The sequence below is a fragment of the Alnus glutinosa genome, chromosome 7, assembly GCF_958979055.1.
Source record: "Alnus glutinosa chromosome 7, dhAlnGlut1.1, whole genome shotgun sequence".
NCBI lineage: Eukaryota > Viridiplantae > Streptophyta > Magnoliopsida > Fagales > Betulaceae > Alnus > Alnus glutinosa.
This window is the reverse complement of record NC_084892.1, coordinates 8779843-8796585: the sequence shown is the minus strand read 5'-3', so window position 1 is coordinate 8796585 and position 16743 is coordinate 8779843. Positions and strand designations below refer to the sequence as shown.

The following is a 16743-nucleotide window of genomic DNA, read 5'->3' as shown; positions in this document are numbered from 1 at the left end:
GTTAAAGTCGTGGGGCTCATCGAGGAACTTGTTGATCGTGCTCTCTTCGGCGTTGATGGTCAAGGCCTCAAGCTTGTGCTCCGAGGCAGCTTTCTCCTTTGAACTCGAAGAAGACGCGCTTGACACCTCCGCAAGATCGTCCACTTCGTCACCCCACCACTTTGGTGTTGTGTTCTCAGGCAGGGCTTTGGTCGTACTCTGGCAACGTCTGCCATCTCTGCTAGAGGGATCGCAGACGCCACCGAAGATACAACCAAAGCGCCGCAACTGGCAACCAAGGGTAGGAAATTTTCAGGGCTGGCCCAGACGTGAGATGTCTACTTTTATTAATTTATTGTAAATAATGCATCATAATTCATTATACAGTGTTCCATTGGAGGAATGTTACTATACAAGCCCAAGAGGGGCCCAAAGGGGCTTGACACGAGGCCCATAATCACAAGAGTCCAAGAGGGCCCAAGAGACCTAATATAAGGTCTCGTTATCTCCCTAATTTAGGTATGCTCTTTTACACATGAGACCCCCATTCATGAGAGCTCTCTCTTTCCCTCTCTCAGTTTTCTCCTTCCATGTCAATACATTGATTAGGTGTCAAAGCACCTTCGATCTTATGACCGGAAGCCTACTAATGGCTCCTTCTTTGTTTTGCAAGTAAGGAGGGTTAGCCCAAACCGTGTGTGACCACTTTTGGATCTAACGACCAATATCTTATATCTAGAATATAAGATGTATGATAAAAAAAAGAAAAAAAAAAAAAAAAAGATATGAATCATGTTATGAGTACCATCTTTTTATATTTTAATTTTTCTATAGTATTATTCTCATTATTATAGTTTTCAATACATTTGGATCTGAACCATTATTATATGTTTTGAAAGTACCATATTTTGTTCTTCTTCTTTTTTTTTTTCTTTTTTTTTTTTTTTTTTTAATGCAATACAAATTGGAAAAGGGAGACACATGTCCTGATTAGATTTACGAGACCTACATATAAATTTGAGAAACTATACGAAAATAGGTGAAAGATAAGATGAAAAATGATTTTTATCATTTTTTACTAATAACATTTTCAGGTTGAGGGGAGTTGGCTGGACTTTTGAGTCAAGCTTTTGTCTTTCTTTCTTTCTTTTCTTTTCTTCTTTCTTTCTTTTTTTGTACTGTTTTTTATCTTGTTTTGTTTTCTTAATTTTTTTTTTTTGTGTTTTTACCGAAGATTTTAAGCGTGTTACTTCGATGGAGTGCTGATGTGAAAGAAAGGTGACACAGGTATTGGCAATCTCCCTTGAGTTTCCAAGAATTTTCTTGGAAGGAAATTATTTAATAAATAGCTCATAGTTTCACTTCATAATAATAATAATAAACTAAGAACAAGAAATAATAATAAATATTAAGTTGAGCTAGAGTCTTGTTGGCCGGATAACTACAAGACTCTAGTCTTTGTCCATACTTAGTAAGCAAGGTCATTCAATTGCGTAATAGAACATGTGCATTGTTAATTTAGGACCGAGATAAAAGAGTTCTTATGCCAAGTCACAAACAAATTAACATTTTACTTCTCCAACATAATAAGCAAATGATTCATAATGCCTATTCACTATTCACATTACAATGAGCTTTTTTATTATTTTCTCTCCCCCTTTCATTCATTCTTTCTCTCTCCTTATTTCTTTCACACTTCTTCTCACAAAAAAATAATATTTAAATACAAATAAAAGAGTAAAATATAGAATCTTATATAAGAAAAACAATAGATAAAATAGAGAATTGTACTTTTTTTAATAGCTACTTTAGCTATTATTGCTGAAGATACTCTAACGGCTAAATACCAATAAATAAATGTTGTTAATGAAATAATATTTAATAAACTGCCATAGAACAAAAATAATGTGACAGTAGAAGGTTTTGTAAAAAGAAAAATATAAAATTGTTTTTCACTCTTCATCATCTTAGTTGTATGAGTCTTAACAAAATAGAAAATATTAAACAATGCCGAGGGACATCGCCCTATGAGTGATACGCAGGATCATCACAACAATCCCGCCAGTTCAAGGGCATTGCTGAAATCTTCTTCGCTATCCCAAGACTTCACCTGCAAAAATCGTGCAAAAACATAATTTAGAACTTACAGAAGCCAAAAGTTTGTGTAAAGCATAAACAGGAAAAAGGAAGAGGGAGTCCAAATTACCTCTGCGACTTTGGAGCCAAAATATTCCTCAATTTTTGACATGAGCTCCTCGTCCCTAGCGCCACACAGCAAGTTAAACACAGCTCCTGTAGGCACAAATAGAACCGGTCAGCTATTCTATTTCATATTTCAACAGTATATTCAAAAATTAAATGATCCTCGCTAATTATACAATAGAAATTTCATCAGGAGAGTTGTGACCAATTAACAAAGTCATGCAGCGCAGAATTACAATAAGCAAGGAAAATGCCCCATGCGTGGAGTGCTTGCAGTTGCTCCCAACACTTGGGAGAGAAGGAGGAGTATTTTTTGTTTTTGGTTTGAATAAGTGTTGTGATATTACATAAGGGTGAAAACTGTTTTTTGGATGAGTGTTTTGTATTTTTATTGTTTGTTAATGTTTTTGTTTTGAGAAAAGATAGAAAAAAAATATTTAACAAAGATGGCCAAAAAATTTGGGGCAAGTTTGCCGGCTCCTCTCCTAAATCCATATATTCCTTTACAAGTTCATAAAAGTTGAAGTGTATGCTAACCTCTCCCTGACTTAAATTAGTAACTCCTTTAAATATATAATATACACGAAGTATCATACTATAATGTAAAGCATGTTCGATAATTAACACAACCGTGATTTTCAGAAAATTACTCCAAATACAATGAATTAGAACTAAAAAATCATCTTTCAGTCTAGCTAGCCAAGCATTGTGAAGGAAACAAAGTCCTGAAATATGAAAAACTCACCCTTGCGGCCAAAACGCCCTGCCCTACCAATCCTATGCAAGTACACCTCATAATCAGGCTCCGAGGTTTCATATTTCACTGGAAGATCATAGTTAATAACCAGATTAACCTGCAGAAAAAAAAAACTCAGGATGTTAAATTTAAAACCCCCCATAGACATTAACAGAGGAGAATTGAAGGGAGTTATTTTTTTTCCTGGAAAAAAAGGGGACAGGGTGGGGGAGCACCTGTTGCTGGTCAAAGCCTCGGGCAAGAATATCAGTTGATATAAGAACTTTAGTTAAGTTATTTTTGAACTCTTGGACTATTTTGTCTCTAATTTCTGGATTGACAGCACCTTGAATGGTAGTAACTGCATAACCAAGGTCAACAAGTGCCCTATGCAATATGCCGGCACTATTTCTCGACCGTACAAATATAATTGTCTGACCCAGTTTCTCTCCCAATTCTAATATTCTGTCTTTAATCACAAGAGTCTTTATGTGTTCATCAGGACAACGAACTTTGTACTGCTTCAGAGCCTCTAAAGACAGTTCTTCCTTCTTGACAAAAAGTTGATTGTAGTCTTTGACTATCTTTGATACAAATTTTTTGACATTTTCATTAAAAGTAGCAGAAAACAGAAGAACCTGAAAACAAATCGGTTATCAAAACAAGTCTAACCATTTTTGTTTCGATTAGACAAAAAACTCATCTGTTGATCAAGATAACCAATCACATATCTGATAAATCGAAAATTGCATAAGCTAGTAAATCTATGTCAACATAACTAGTAGCATAATCTTTGGGAGAGTTGTGACCAATTAACAAAGTCATGTCCCAATAGTGGAGTGCTTGCATTTGCTCCCAACACTTGGGAGAGAAGGGGGATATTTTTTTGTTTTTGGTTTGAATAAGTGTTGTGATATGACATAAGGGTGAAAACTATTTTTTGGATGAGTGTTTTGTATTTTTATTGTTTGTTAATGTTTTTGTTTTGAGAAAAGATAGAAAAAAAAAATATTTAACAAAGATGGCCAAAAAATTTGGGGCAAGTTTAGGGGGCATGCTCCTCTCCTAAATCCATATATTCCTTTTCAAGTTCATAAAAGTTGAAGTGTAAGCTAACTAACTCCAGGAATTAGTGGTGCAATTATCCCTAATCTTTATTACATGATTGCTTAATCAGCAAATCATACATAAACTATAACGACCCAAGAAAAAATACTAGTCATATATGCGCTATCACCTCGAAAAGGACTAGTAAAGCCCAATTTCGCTTAGAAAGTAAGCAATTTGTGACTTAGCACCCATGAGTAACTTATTATAAACTACTCACTCTATGTGGGCAACTTCTCTTCTCAATATGGGGACCTAGTGTTACAAACTCCATTCCTTAAACACTTAACGTCATCGTCATGGTTACGTCATGCAGAGCTGACAGTCCTACATAGCATTACTAAGTGGCTCTGATACTATTTGTAACAACCCAAGAAAAAGCGTTAGCCACATCTGCGCTATCACCCAAAAAGAACTTTAGAGCTTCTTTAGAATTACTTATAAAGTTCAGTTTCACTTAGTAACTAAGCAATGTGTGACTTAGCACACATGAGTATCTTTCTATAAACCACCCATTTTATGTGGGCAACTCCTAATCCCATATTACGAAGAAGAGTTTAAAATAGTAATAGGAACCCCGGTAAACAAAGAAACGTGTATGGACTTTTATTAGGAGATTTTACAAATGGCCAACGGCTCTAGTTGAGGATGAATAGCAATAAGTGAGATATTATCAAGCGGACCTACATAAAAAGCAACTTACACATAAATTATATCGCAAATATCAATCTCTAATCTAGCTAACACCTACATAACAAAAGGAGTAACAAATAAGTTTGCAACATATATAGTGCAACATTTTACTTCAAAATAATTAATAATATGTACACAAAAATTAAAAAAATAAATAAAAATTCATTGCTTTATTCTCTATGGGAACTTTTGCACAAGCCTTCATCAAATCAATACTTGAGATGTTTTCAATTCCCTCAACAATATTTTCATACTTATCAAAAAACAAAAAAAAAAACAATATTTTCACACACCGACAGTTCAAATTTCAGAATTCATTCAGGTGCTTATTACCCTAAAGTTTTAGGTAATCATTTTCATCAATCACCTTTGATATCATTCTCACTGCACCGCACCTATGCTTATGTTTTGAGCGTCACATAAAGGGAACAGTATCTAAAATTATTGGCTAAACAGAAGAAAAACACTACACATGTCTAACCAACTTCACAAAGCCTCTTCCCAACTTCACAACTAATTTAAAATCTTGGAAGACGTTACAAAGAAAAACAAGCAAAAGTAAACAGCCAGGACTCATTAAGCAAAAGCTCATTAGGACATATGCACACACTTAAACCACGTTAGTTGAACAAACCTGGCAGTGAGAACTCGTTTTTTCAATATCCTTCTTTATTTTCACGGAATCGTCCTTAAATCCGTCCTACATCAACAAAATGAGCACGAATAATCAGTGATATGTACCTAAAGGATAAAATAGTGCATACTAAATTTAGCTGAAGCAATCATCCACATGCAAGTATTACCATAACAAAAAAGCAAATAATCATATGAAAGAAGTAATATGCATGAAATGGAATCATCCTTAAATCCGTCCTACATCAACAAAATGAGCATGAATAATCAATGATATGTACCTAAAGGATAAAATATTACATACTAAATTTAGCTGAAGCAATCATCCACATGCAGTTATTACCATAACAAAAAAGCAAATAATCATTTGAAAGAAGTAATATGGATGAAATAGGTATTCGTGCTTAGTTTATTTGAATTGGATTGAGTAAAATGATAACATTAGTTCCAATAAACATGGTACCTGCCAGCAAATACACTTTCTAGTACTTTATGATCCAACTGAAACCCCCTATCACAATTAGGCATTAGCCAACCCAACATGGAAACAATTTGATGCCTATGCATCTCTATCTAAACAACAATATGTGTAAGATGCGGTGACTGCAGTTTTTGAACTTCATATAAGTTCAAGAAGCAATGTTTGGTTTTAACACTGTAATTCTTTAGTGATCCAAAGTACTGATCTGCTCTTGAATTTAAACTGACTAGGACCAAGTAATGTCTGCGATTCTTGCTCGAATAATTAAGGTTGCCACGGTTCAAAGTTCGTAATATGATACATAAATAGAGAAAATATAATCTTTACATGCAGTTACACACGCAATTCAACCAAATGGTTAAGAAATCAAGATACCACAAGATTAACCATATAGTCTCAAACATATAAATCTACCTACCCTTAAGCAAACCAAAGAATAAATGATACAGACAAAATCAAGAAATGAAGTAACGACAATACTTTCAATTTCACCAAATATAAAAATAATCAGCAAGATAAAATCTACCTCAGCAAGCATGTGATCAGCCTCATCAAAAACAAGAATCTTGATTTGACTCACGCCCAATTTCTTATTTTCCATCCATTTCCTGATCGTACCAGGAGTTCCAATGACAACTTGTGCTGAGACCGGCGATCTTTTTGATATTGGCACATATTGTTTAATGTCCGCTGGCACAGCACACTCCGAAGTTATACCAGTGTACCTCCCCATCTTTTGAAGAACTTCAATGTTCTGCCAGAAACATACAGTTAAACTTTGTTTAGTGGTATGAAACATATAGAAGTAAATGAATACGTTTCCAAAACTTATTTTTTACCATCTGAGCTCCAGAAAATGTGAACCAAGGATATTGTGCTAGAATAACTTCTTTCAAGTTGAAAAGCATGAAATTCAACAAGTACATTGGTTCAAGTTTCAAAAATGTACTTTTGGAAAATCAGATTATTTCTAAATTATACTAAGGGAAGAACCGGAAAAAGTATTTCAACAAAGGTTGTGTTTGGTTCTTTTCTGAGCTTTGGAAATAAGGATGCAGGGAAAAAAAAAAACATTTAATTTATTGTTTACCCATAACAGGTCTTTCTATACATATTTTTTAAAAATATATATATATATATATCAAGCAACAAAATAAAAAGAGCAAAACTTGACCTGAATAGCCAACTCTCTTGTGGGACAGACACAAAGTGCCTGAGGAGCCTTCAACTTGGGATTAATGCGACTCAACATCCCAAGCACAAAACAAGTAGTCTTACCAGAACCATTATGTGCCTGAGCTATCAAATCTTTGTGTGGAGGATTCAATATCATCGGTAAACTAATCCCCTGGATTCTACTGGGCTTCTGGAACTTCATCTCCACATACAAGCCCTTCAGCAACTCTGGTGACAAGTTTAAATCCTCAAAACTACTAGCAGATTCATAGAGTGTGTCAGTAACCTGCATCAAAAGTAAAATTTATCACAACAACAAGAGAGTGGAGCATCACTAAGGAACAAACTACTCATACGGTAAAAAATCCTAATTCTTGGTTTCTCACCAAAGTTAAAACTTCCATTTAGTATTCAAAAATAAAGTCAACCAGCACAATTATTTTCCTGATTTTATATTAAACCAAAACAGATACAATAGATTCATATCATTTTATTTTCCTGCATATTTTCAATAACCAATCCCCCCAAAATCAAACATAGCAAATATGTATCTTCCTCGTATTACATCAAAACATAGCAAAAATAAGAGATTTGAGACTCAACATCCACTTTTTTATTTTCTTGCAAGTCTCAAGAACCAAACAACCAAAATCAACCATAACAAAGGTGTTTAGTTGGTCAAAACCCCAATTTTCGTTCAGGAAAAATATAAAATATGAAATATGAAAAATAAAATATTTATAACTTCTCAATCATATATTCTTCTTTTCCTTAGTTGGCCAAAACCCCAATTGTCATATAACCTCTCAATCTAAACAAAAATAAGATATTCAGATTCAAGATTCCTTTTATGTTACTTTCTTGCATATTCTCAACAACCAAACAGCCCAAAATCAAATGTAGCCGACGTATTTAGATGATCAAAACCCTAATTATCGTTTCTGACAAATATCTTTCCGCTCTTATATTTTTCTATTCTTTTCTCTTGAGTGGGTGATTCTAGCCGGAAATTATTATCTTTTCGTCAACTGAGACTCCTAAACCAATCAACCTTCTTAAACCTAAAGCCGCGAGAGAGATCATACCGTTTTGATGTTAGATTCATGGGGCTCATCGAGTAACTCGTTGTTCTTGCTCTCCTCGTCGTTGATGGTCAAAGCCTCGACCTTGAGCTCCGATGCGGCTTTCTCCTCTGAATTCGAAGAAGACGCGGTCGACACCATCGCAGGATCGTCCTCTTCGTCGCCCCACCGCTTCGGTAGTGTGTTCGCGGGCGACGCTTTGGTCGTATCTCCGGCGGCGTCTGCCATTTGAGTGTCACGGGTCTTGCAAAAACGGGCGTTTTTACAGAGAGTTGAAAAGGATCCGTCGACAGGAGAACGTTGGAAGAAAGAGGCTGTCGGGAGAAGCTTCAGGAAGAGGAGGATGGAAGGAAAAGTGTCAATAAACCAAAAAGATTCGTGCTTTATTTATATAAAAGCCGCTATAAGTAATCGATATAGCGTGTGATTCAAGTCGGTTCTTATTATCTTAAAAAAAAAAAAAAAAAAATCGGTTCTTACTTTCCAATTTTATGTTTTTTACTGCTTTACCGCTCTACTTAGGAAAGAGTAGGCTGTCCAAGTTACCTCAATTTGCTGGAAACTACTTCTTATAAAGCGAAAATCATTAATTTAAATTTTTATGAAAATCACTAATTTGAATTTGTTCTTCCCTCTTTATGAACATGTAAAAAAATAAAAAAATAAAAAAATAAATAATAGGCTTAAAATATATGTTAGTTTTATATATATTTTTAATTTATCTAGAATATAAGATGGATGATAAAAAAAAATAAAAATAAAAAAATGAAGAAGATATGAATCAATGAATCATGTCATGAGTAACATCTTTTTAGGTTTTACTTTTTCTATAGTATTATTCTCATTATTATAATTTTCAATATATTTGGATATGAACCATTATTATATGTTTTGAAAGTAACATCTTTTGTACCTTTTTTTTTTTTTTTTTTTTGTTATGTAATACAAATTGGAAAAGGGAGACACATGCCTTAATTAGATTTATGAGACCTCAGAAACTATACGAAAATAGGTGAAAGATGAGATGAAGAATGATTTTTATCATTTTTTACTAAGAACATTTTCAGGTTGAAGGGGAGTTGGCTGAACTTTTGATCCTGTCTTTTGTCCTTTTTTATTTTGTTTTATGTGTTTTTACCGAAGATTTTGAGCGTGTTACTTCAATGGAGTGCTCATGTGAAAGAAATGTGACAAAGGTATGCCCAAGGATGTAGCAATCTCCCTTGAGTTTCCAAGAATTTTTTTGGGAGGAAATTATTTAATAAATAGCTCATAGTTTCACTTCATAATAATAATAAACTAAGAACAAGAAATTATAAATAAATATTAAGTTGAGCGAGAGTCTCGTCGGCGGGATAATTACGAGACTCTAGTGCTCCGTTTGTTTGGGCATAAATATTTTTTGTATTTTTTCGGTATTTTGTGCAACCGAAAATGACGATCAACGAAAATCATTTTTAATTTGACCGTAAAAACTTCTTTAATTTTTGGAAAGTGATTTATAGTTTTAAAAACCGTAAATCGTTTTCTAAATTTAAATTCTTCATTTTTCATACACGTTTGTGGGAATCTGTCACCGCCAGGCATTGAAATTTGTTGGTAGCCCGAATCTACATCTGAAAGTCCCCAATCGCCTGATTTCGGTGCCGACGACCGCCGCCATAATTCAACAAAGCAAAATCTTGCCGGTGCTGGAATCTAGTTGTACTGTACGGGATTCCGGTCGTACTAGCTAGAATCCAGTTGTACTGTGCCGGAATTCGGCACAAATGGCCAGTTTGCCAAAATCCGGCTGTACTGCACCGAATTCTAGCTGTACTATGCCAGATTCCAGCCAAACTGGCCTAAATCTAACAATTCCCGCCGGATTCTGGCCTTTATCGTTGAAATCTGGCAACGATAGCCAGAATCCGGTGCAAGTTGGCAGAAGGATTTGGCCTTCAGCCTCCTCCAAGGGCCATGGGGGTGATTCGGCCATCACCAAACAAACAATGGGATACCACCCCCATTTTTGCCAAGCCATCCCTTCTTTTGTTTTTTAATTTTTCAAAGCTTATATATATATATATATATATATATATATATAGCATTGGCGTGCCGTTGATGTGGTGACTTACTTGGCATCTGGGACATATGGCAAGTTTTTAAGGATGTTTAGTGGCGTTGATGTGGACAATCGTTAGTTTTTGGACGGAGGTACCATCTCCTTTTTTTCCTATAACCCAGGTACCATCTGCGATACAAAATGAACCACAGGAGGCAAAAAATAGAAAAGTCAAACCACAGGGGTTAATTCTCTATTTAACCCTTAAAAAAAATAGTAACGTTGTTTAGGGTCCCTTTAGATTTGCAATTTTAAAAAGTACGATTTAAAAATAATGATTTTAAATTGTGCAATTAGAAAATGTGATTTTTGAAAACACAATTAAGCTTTCGGCAAAATCATTGTTTGCTATTTAAAATTTTACGTTTTAAAAAAAACACCACCTTACATGCAATTTAAAAATACAGTTTTTTACGTTTTCAAATCGCAATTTTAAAAAAATGTAATTCCCAAACGATTAATTTTTTGCGATTTAGTTTAAAATCGCACTTTTTGTTTACGAAATCGCAATTTCAAACACACCCTAAAAAATGAATATGAATATGGTGTGTTTGGTAACAGAATTTTTAAAAATGAATATGATTTTGATTTTGCTTTTTTTTTTTAAAAATCATATTTTGTTCAACTTTTTAAAAAACAAATCATATTTTATTTAACTTTTTCTAAACAAATCTTATTTTATTCAACTTTTTCTAAAAAATCAAACTTCAAAATTCACGCACCAAATAAGAATTGAATTCTGATTTCAAAAATCTAACACCCAAACGCACCATTAGTTGTCATGTAGCAATTTATTAAAAAACCGTTTGAGATTGTATTGAAAAATAGAGTTTTTATAGCTAATAATCAAGTCAAAATTCAACCTCACCCTAATGAGAAATCATGAAAGAGACAAACCCATAATTAGTATGTATGGTCTACTAAAACCAATATTTTCATTTACTTTCATGGGTTTTGATCCTTTATAACTGGTCTTGTCCTTATTTTTACACTTTTTTTTTTTTTTTTTTTTGGGTGTTGTGGAGTGACAATACTTAATGAGCTAAAATTACATTGAATTTCTGTAGATGTTCTACTGTAGGGGATTTTGACTTCTGTTAGGACATTAAAGTAGGATTAAACCGCCGTTTCTTACTCCCCCGTTTCCTCTCCGAGAAAAAACCCAGAGAGACTCCCCTTCTAGTATCGTTTTGCCAGGGAGGGAGGCCTCCCTCCTTCCTCCCGGCTGTTTTTTTGTTCCTCTCAGTCTTTAGGACTGGAGAGTTTTGTTCCCCCCGGTTGTATCGGTGGTGGTTGTCTTGCCCCTAGCCTTTTCTGCTATGGTGGTTTTGTTTGTTGTTGTTTTTTCTTGTTTTTCTTTCTGTTTCTGGCAGAATGTCTCTTCTTAAGGAGTCTAAGGTGGAGTGAGGCCGGTTTTGGTGTCGTCGGCGGCATGCTCTAGCCGGACTTTCTTGGTTTTTTTTTTTCTGATTTTTGGAGCTAGATCTACGCATCTCCGTCGACTTCTGGTGGACACGCGCTACCCAGCCGAGGTCCATGCCGTGTTCCGCCCTGGGTGCTGGAAGCTGTGGTCATGCTGGTCACCGGAGCTCGGCCCGTGGCCCTCACGCGCCAGGGCGTCTTTGTTTTCTTTCTGCGCGTGTAGGCCACGCTCCGCACTTTCTGGCCATGCTTGGCGGCGTCTGGGGTCTCCGGTGTCAATTCTTCGGCCGGGTACGTAGGACACGCACCGTCACTCCGGCGAATCTGCCTTCCCTCTCCACTGACGACAACTTTTTTAGGGTTTTCTGCCTTTGTGTTGTATTTTTTCTTGTTTCTATGTACAGTTCGCCTGTGGCTTAAGTTTTACTAGAATTTTTTTAGTTAGGGGGCTTTATGTAATTTTAGTGAAATTTGAGTTTCTGCTAGGCAGCTGTTTTTAAGCCAAATCCTTCTGGCTTAGAGTGTGAGGGGGTCTGTCTCTCATTTCTCATCATGTATGCCTTTTGGCTGTTAGATCTATGAATAGCACATGCTATTCTGTTCAAAAAAAAAAAAAAATTAAAGTAGGATTATTACATAACTGGGCAAGCCCTAGCAGTAGCATATTACACAACCTCACTCTCAAAATGACAACAGTCTTACACAACCTCAAAGAAACTCCAAATAATTACAATGAATCAATATCTAAGTCAATAGACATATTATCAATCTTACTTTTGGAGCTTTTATTGTAGATGTTTCTTCTTCCTCAAGGCTTTTATCTTCTCTCTCTTACTTTCTATGTTTCTTCTTCTCTCTCAATAACAACACTCAAAGTCCCTCTAAAAACCCTCCCTTTGCTAGTCGGAGAAGGAAGAAAATGTGATTTCTTCCTAGTCGTTTAAATAGATAGATTTTTCAAAATTGTGCACTTGTGTTCAAACGGGATATGCTTCTCTTCAAATAGAGCCGAGTCAGGTGCATCAACATTGCGTCGAAGCAGTGTCACATCTCATCACACTATTTTGTACAATAAATCTAATTGTAGTGATATCGTGCATATGTCAATAAATCGCGCATGTAACTCCAATCTGGAAAAGTTCCTTTCTGTACGCCAAAATTCACATCTCGATGAGTGCCATTTTTAGCCCAAAATCCACCTTTCTCTCTTATGAATCACTATTTTTAAATTATTTCTTGCTACTTTAGGAATATTTGTTTCCTTTTACCTTCAATCTTAAGCTCCTACTTATTATCATATGCTGAATTTCCTAATTCTGCTCGACATTAAAATACATACTCAATTCATTATTTTATTTAATATTCTCAAATTCCTAATTTCTTTAGCCTTTAATTTACGAGTGTTACACTCTATACAACCAAGGCACGACAACTCAAAGGGAGCCACATGTCTGGACTGTCATCAGGAAGGGATCAACGATCAATAGGAGGAGGAAATCACAATTGTAGGTGTAAGTCCATCTTATCATTCTCACACTGTACAATCTCTCTTCTTCCATTATTTTTCAAACAACTCAATTGACTTGAGCATTTTCAGCTATTTTAACTATTCAAACAGCTCTATTTTCTATTTTGTCTACTCATTTTTAAATATAAATTTCACCAAATTATCTATTACACTCTCTACTTTCTTTAAATATTATTTTTCAATTGTTTTTATTGTTTTTTAACTCTGTCATTTTCTTCTCGTCTTCGTGGTCTCTCTCCAGTGGAGGGAAATTGGAACAAAAAAATACCCATCTTCGATTTTCATCAATTATTGACTTTTTTCACCTAAATCAAGCTTATATATATATATATATATATACTTATAGCTTCAATCCAATAATGCCCACGCCAAAATTGCTCTCAAACTATTGCAAGAAAACATTCTCGTACTCGCTTAAAAGCTCTCCACATTCATAAATAAACTCCAAACAAAAATAAAGTAAATTCCCATTACCCAAAAAAGCCACCAGCTACCATGTTCACGACTCACGAGTAACAATCTAGAGAAAATTGTAGGGCTAAGAACGAAGCAAACAAAACACTTTTGTCAAAGTCCTTGAGATTCCAATTCTGATCCCTCAACGGTTTGCCTTGGCAACTCTCTCAATCTCATCCTTCTTCTTGATGGCATAGCTGGACGAGCAAAGGACAAATTCGGTAAGTAAATAACACAAAAAAGGCAGAACATGAATAACAAGCGAAAGAAAGAAAAGAGATGCAATGAAATAAAAATTGTTAATATTGAGCCCGTCCTAGGTACCAGGAGAACCACAAAAACAAAGGATTAAGCCCCTGTTTTACCTGTTGGAGGATCCCTTTGCAGCATTAATAAGTTCATCTGCCAAGCATTCTGCAATTGTCTTAATGTTTCGGAATGCAGATTCACGAGCACCAGTGGTAAGGAGATAGATGGCCTGATTCACACGACGCAGTGGGGAAATATCGACAGCCTGACGCCTAACAACTCCAGCAGAACCAATACGTGTTGCATCTTCACGAGGTCCACTGCAGTAGAATAGATATTCTTAAGAATATGTTGCCAGAAAATTAAATTTAGAAAATTTGAAACATTAAATAGAAACCAGCAATGAGCCTACCTAATTCCTCAATTGCCACAAACATATCATCAACATGTTATATGCTATTACACTCAACTCCCCCTTATATATTTCAAACTCCCCTCCCACTTTAACTACTAATATTTTCTATTTGCAAGTGCACAAGTGAAGGAAGCAAATTTAGCAGATCTAGCCACACATAAAAGAACCTCCTGATTTTACTTCCAACAGGGAAAAAATTTTACTCCATCAGCATACCTGTTGACCACAGCATCAACGATAACTTGGATGGGATTCAGATCGGTCAGCAAATGAATAATTTCCATCGCATGTTTAACTATCCTGACGGCCATGAGTTTCTTTCCATTGTTCCTACCGTGCATCATCAGCGAGTTTGTAAGCCTCTCCACTATTGGACACTGAGCCTTGCGGAATCGCTTGACTGAGTACCTCCCAGCAGTGTGAGGAACATAGGTAGCATGCTTTGCTGATATCACTCCGACATAATCAGCCAGTGAAATGTCAGTGACCTATACCGAAAAAATAAAGGGACCAATCGTCAAAGTAGAACCACGATGGTAGTTGTGAAGATAACATCTATGAACTAATCTAACCAAAGAATAATGCACAATAAAATTATTAGTTCATATCTTGGTAAACTAATGATAAAACATGGTCTCATAACAAAGGAATACAAGACAGAGTTCATAAGTATTCAGGTGCACCACAAGGCTGCCACAAAGGTAAGTAGAAACATGAAACTGTCATAGGAATTTGTTAAACTAAATACAAGCATCAACAAGATAAAAATTATAGACCACAGCAGCCTTTGTGGTCAGCGGAAATAACAAAAGATAATAGAGTCAGAATAAACAAAACATGACCTTTAAGCACATAGCAAGCAGTGATGCCAGACAACAAAGAAAAGGATTAACAAATTCAGCGGAGAGAATTATCGGTTTCCATCTAAATTAAAGATAAGGATTCATCAGTTGTTTACAGAACAAAACAAAACAACTACTGCCAACATGCAGATCTCAATGACAATAATCCAGAAAATATAGAAGCAGCAAGACTATATCCAAGCATGGAAATATACGATAAAGTATATCGACAATGATAAATGAAACCCCCTTTTGATGTGTTAAGATCCTAGTTTAAGAAGGGGTAAAATTATACTAGAAAAATCCTCAACTTCTAACAGGCAAAAGCTAGAGAAAAATACACGGTTAATCCAAACAAGCAATCACCCAGTATCCAATACAATAGAAACGCTACATTGTCGAGCAAAAGATATATGAACAATTACAATCTTAGAAAAGGGAGCAGAAAGTCGATCTTAAGAAACATAGTAATTCATTCCCGCTTAACCCAGGGCAATAAACCCATCAATGCTCAATAGAAAACACCGAGCGGTGTAAAGCGAAAAAAGAAACGAACGGATCCAAACAAAAACATTACATAAAATAACTTATTTACACTAAAAATAAACGGATACCTGAACGTCGTCGAAGCTCCATCGGTTGAAGAGCTTGACATCGAGGTGGGGAAGGGGTGCGTCCTGCGCAATCACTTCCGCCATGGCTGCGCTCCGAGAGAGAGAGAGAGAGAGTGAGAGCGGCTAACCTCTCTTTCCTGGCGGGGACGATGAGAAATGAGAAACCCTAGTCGTGGTATTTATATGGGACCGGTAGGGTTTGCTATTACTCGGGTAGTAAAGGACCAGGTCACGGCATGGGTGGATTTGGCTGCTGCTTTTTTTCTTTTTTCTTTTTTTGGTCAATTTGGCTAAGTAAATAATTAGTAGTGTAAACTTTAAACCAATCTCAACCTTTTTGATAAAAAACAATTCAATACTAATTTATCACAAATTAAATGATAATTTTAAAAATTACATCAATTTTTTTAAAAAAAATACAATTAAAACTTCTAACATTACTTAGTCTCAACTAGGGTTGGCAATTTTTGACACGATCCGCGAACTCGACACGAACACGACACGAAAAAATAAGGTTCGGATTTAGTATTATCGAGTTCGGGTCATAATCGGGTCAACCCGATTATAATCGTGTTTGGCGGGTCTTCCCGCGAGTTGGCCCGCCAAACACGATTATATTAAAAAAAAAAAAAAGTTTTCAACCAAATAGAAACGAAGGAACCTTAGCCACACCACTCACAGTCTCACAGCACTTTCTAGTTTCCCTCTTTCAGTCTTTCACTCGTTCACCAACTTCACCCGCCGTTCACAGTTCAGTGCCACGAGCCCATGCCCCGTGGACCTCTCCGGCCAACTCCAACCCAATACTCCGACTCTAATTGCCGTGATGCTCGAAAATGAGAACCCTAGCCGCACGCCTTCTAAGTTTTGGCCATTTTTACCACTTTCAGTCTTTCGGTCTTTCCAGAAATCTTCCTTTCACTGAACCCACCGATGATCGGCTCCTGTTTGGTCTCCCTGCCTCTTGGGTCTACTCGGCTCTTCGGGTCATACGGGTTTGGTCTCTCTTCACCGGCTATCTCTG

At 35.9% G+C, this 16743-nt stretch overlaps 2 protein-coding genes across 2 annotated transcripts; both read right to left on the bottom strand.

Annotated features, from left to right (window-relative positions):
- Positions 1-1829: 1829 nt before the first annotated feature.
- Positions 1830-8466, bottom strand: LOC133872969 (DEAD-box ATP-dependent RNA helicase 38). The gene is made up of 8 exons (XM_062310667.1): positions 8093-8466; positions 7006-7293; positions 6358-6585; positions 5352-5417; positions 3154-3555; positions 2927-3035; positions 2186-2271; positions 1830-2089 (listed from the first exon to the last, which is right to left on the bottom strand). The coding sequence occupies exons 1-8, from the start codon at positions 8315-8317 to the stop codon at positions 2027-2029; spliced, it is 1467 nt and encodes a 488-aa protein (XP_062166651.1). The 5' UTR covers positions 8318-8466; the 3' UTR covers positions 1830-2026.
- Positions 8467-13550: 5084 nt separating this feature from the next.
- On the bottom strand, positions 13551-15884 carry LOC133874359 (small ribosomal subunit protein uS7). Its single transcript, XM_062312256.1, has 4 exons — positions 15720-15884; positions 14480-14751; positions 13965-14168; positions 13551-13796 (listed from the first exon to the last, which is right to left on the bottom strand). Exons 1-4 carry the CDS (start codon positions 15801-15803, stop codon positions 13742-13744), a joined length of 615 nt encoding a protein of 204 aa, XP_062168240.1. The 5' UTR covers positions 15804-15884; the 3' UTR covers positions 13551-13741.
- Positions 15885-16743: the final 859 nt, after the last annotated feature.

Bases quoted from the DNA above. Each gene is read 5' to 3' on its own strand.
- LOC133874359 (XM_062312256.1), bottom strand. From the start codon at position 15,803: ATGGCGGAAGTGATTGCGCAGGACGCACCCCTTCCCCACCTCGATGTC. The intron at 14,752-15,719 runs GTATCCGTTTAT...TTTTCGGTATAG, and splicing joins GGAGCTTCGACGACGTTCAG to GTCACTGACATTTCACTGGC. The intron at 13,797-13,964 runs GTAAAACAGGGG...TTGCTCGTCCAG, and splicing joins GCAAAGGGATCCTCCAACAG to CTATGCCATCAAGAAGAAGG.
- LOC133872969 (XM_062310667.1), bottom strand. From the start codon at position 8,317: ATGGCAGACGCCGCCGGAGATACGACCAAAGCGTCGCCCGCGAACACA. The intron at 5,418-6,357 runs GTAGATTTTATC...TTGTTGATGTAG, and splicing joins CTGATCACATGCTTGCTGAG to GACGGATTTAAGGACGATTC. The intron at 3,036-3,153 runs GTGCTCCCCCAC...TTTTTTCTGCAG, and splicing joins GAGGCTTTGACCAGCAACAG to GTTAATCTGGTTATTAACTA.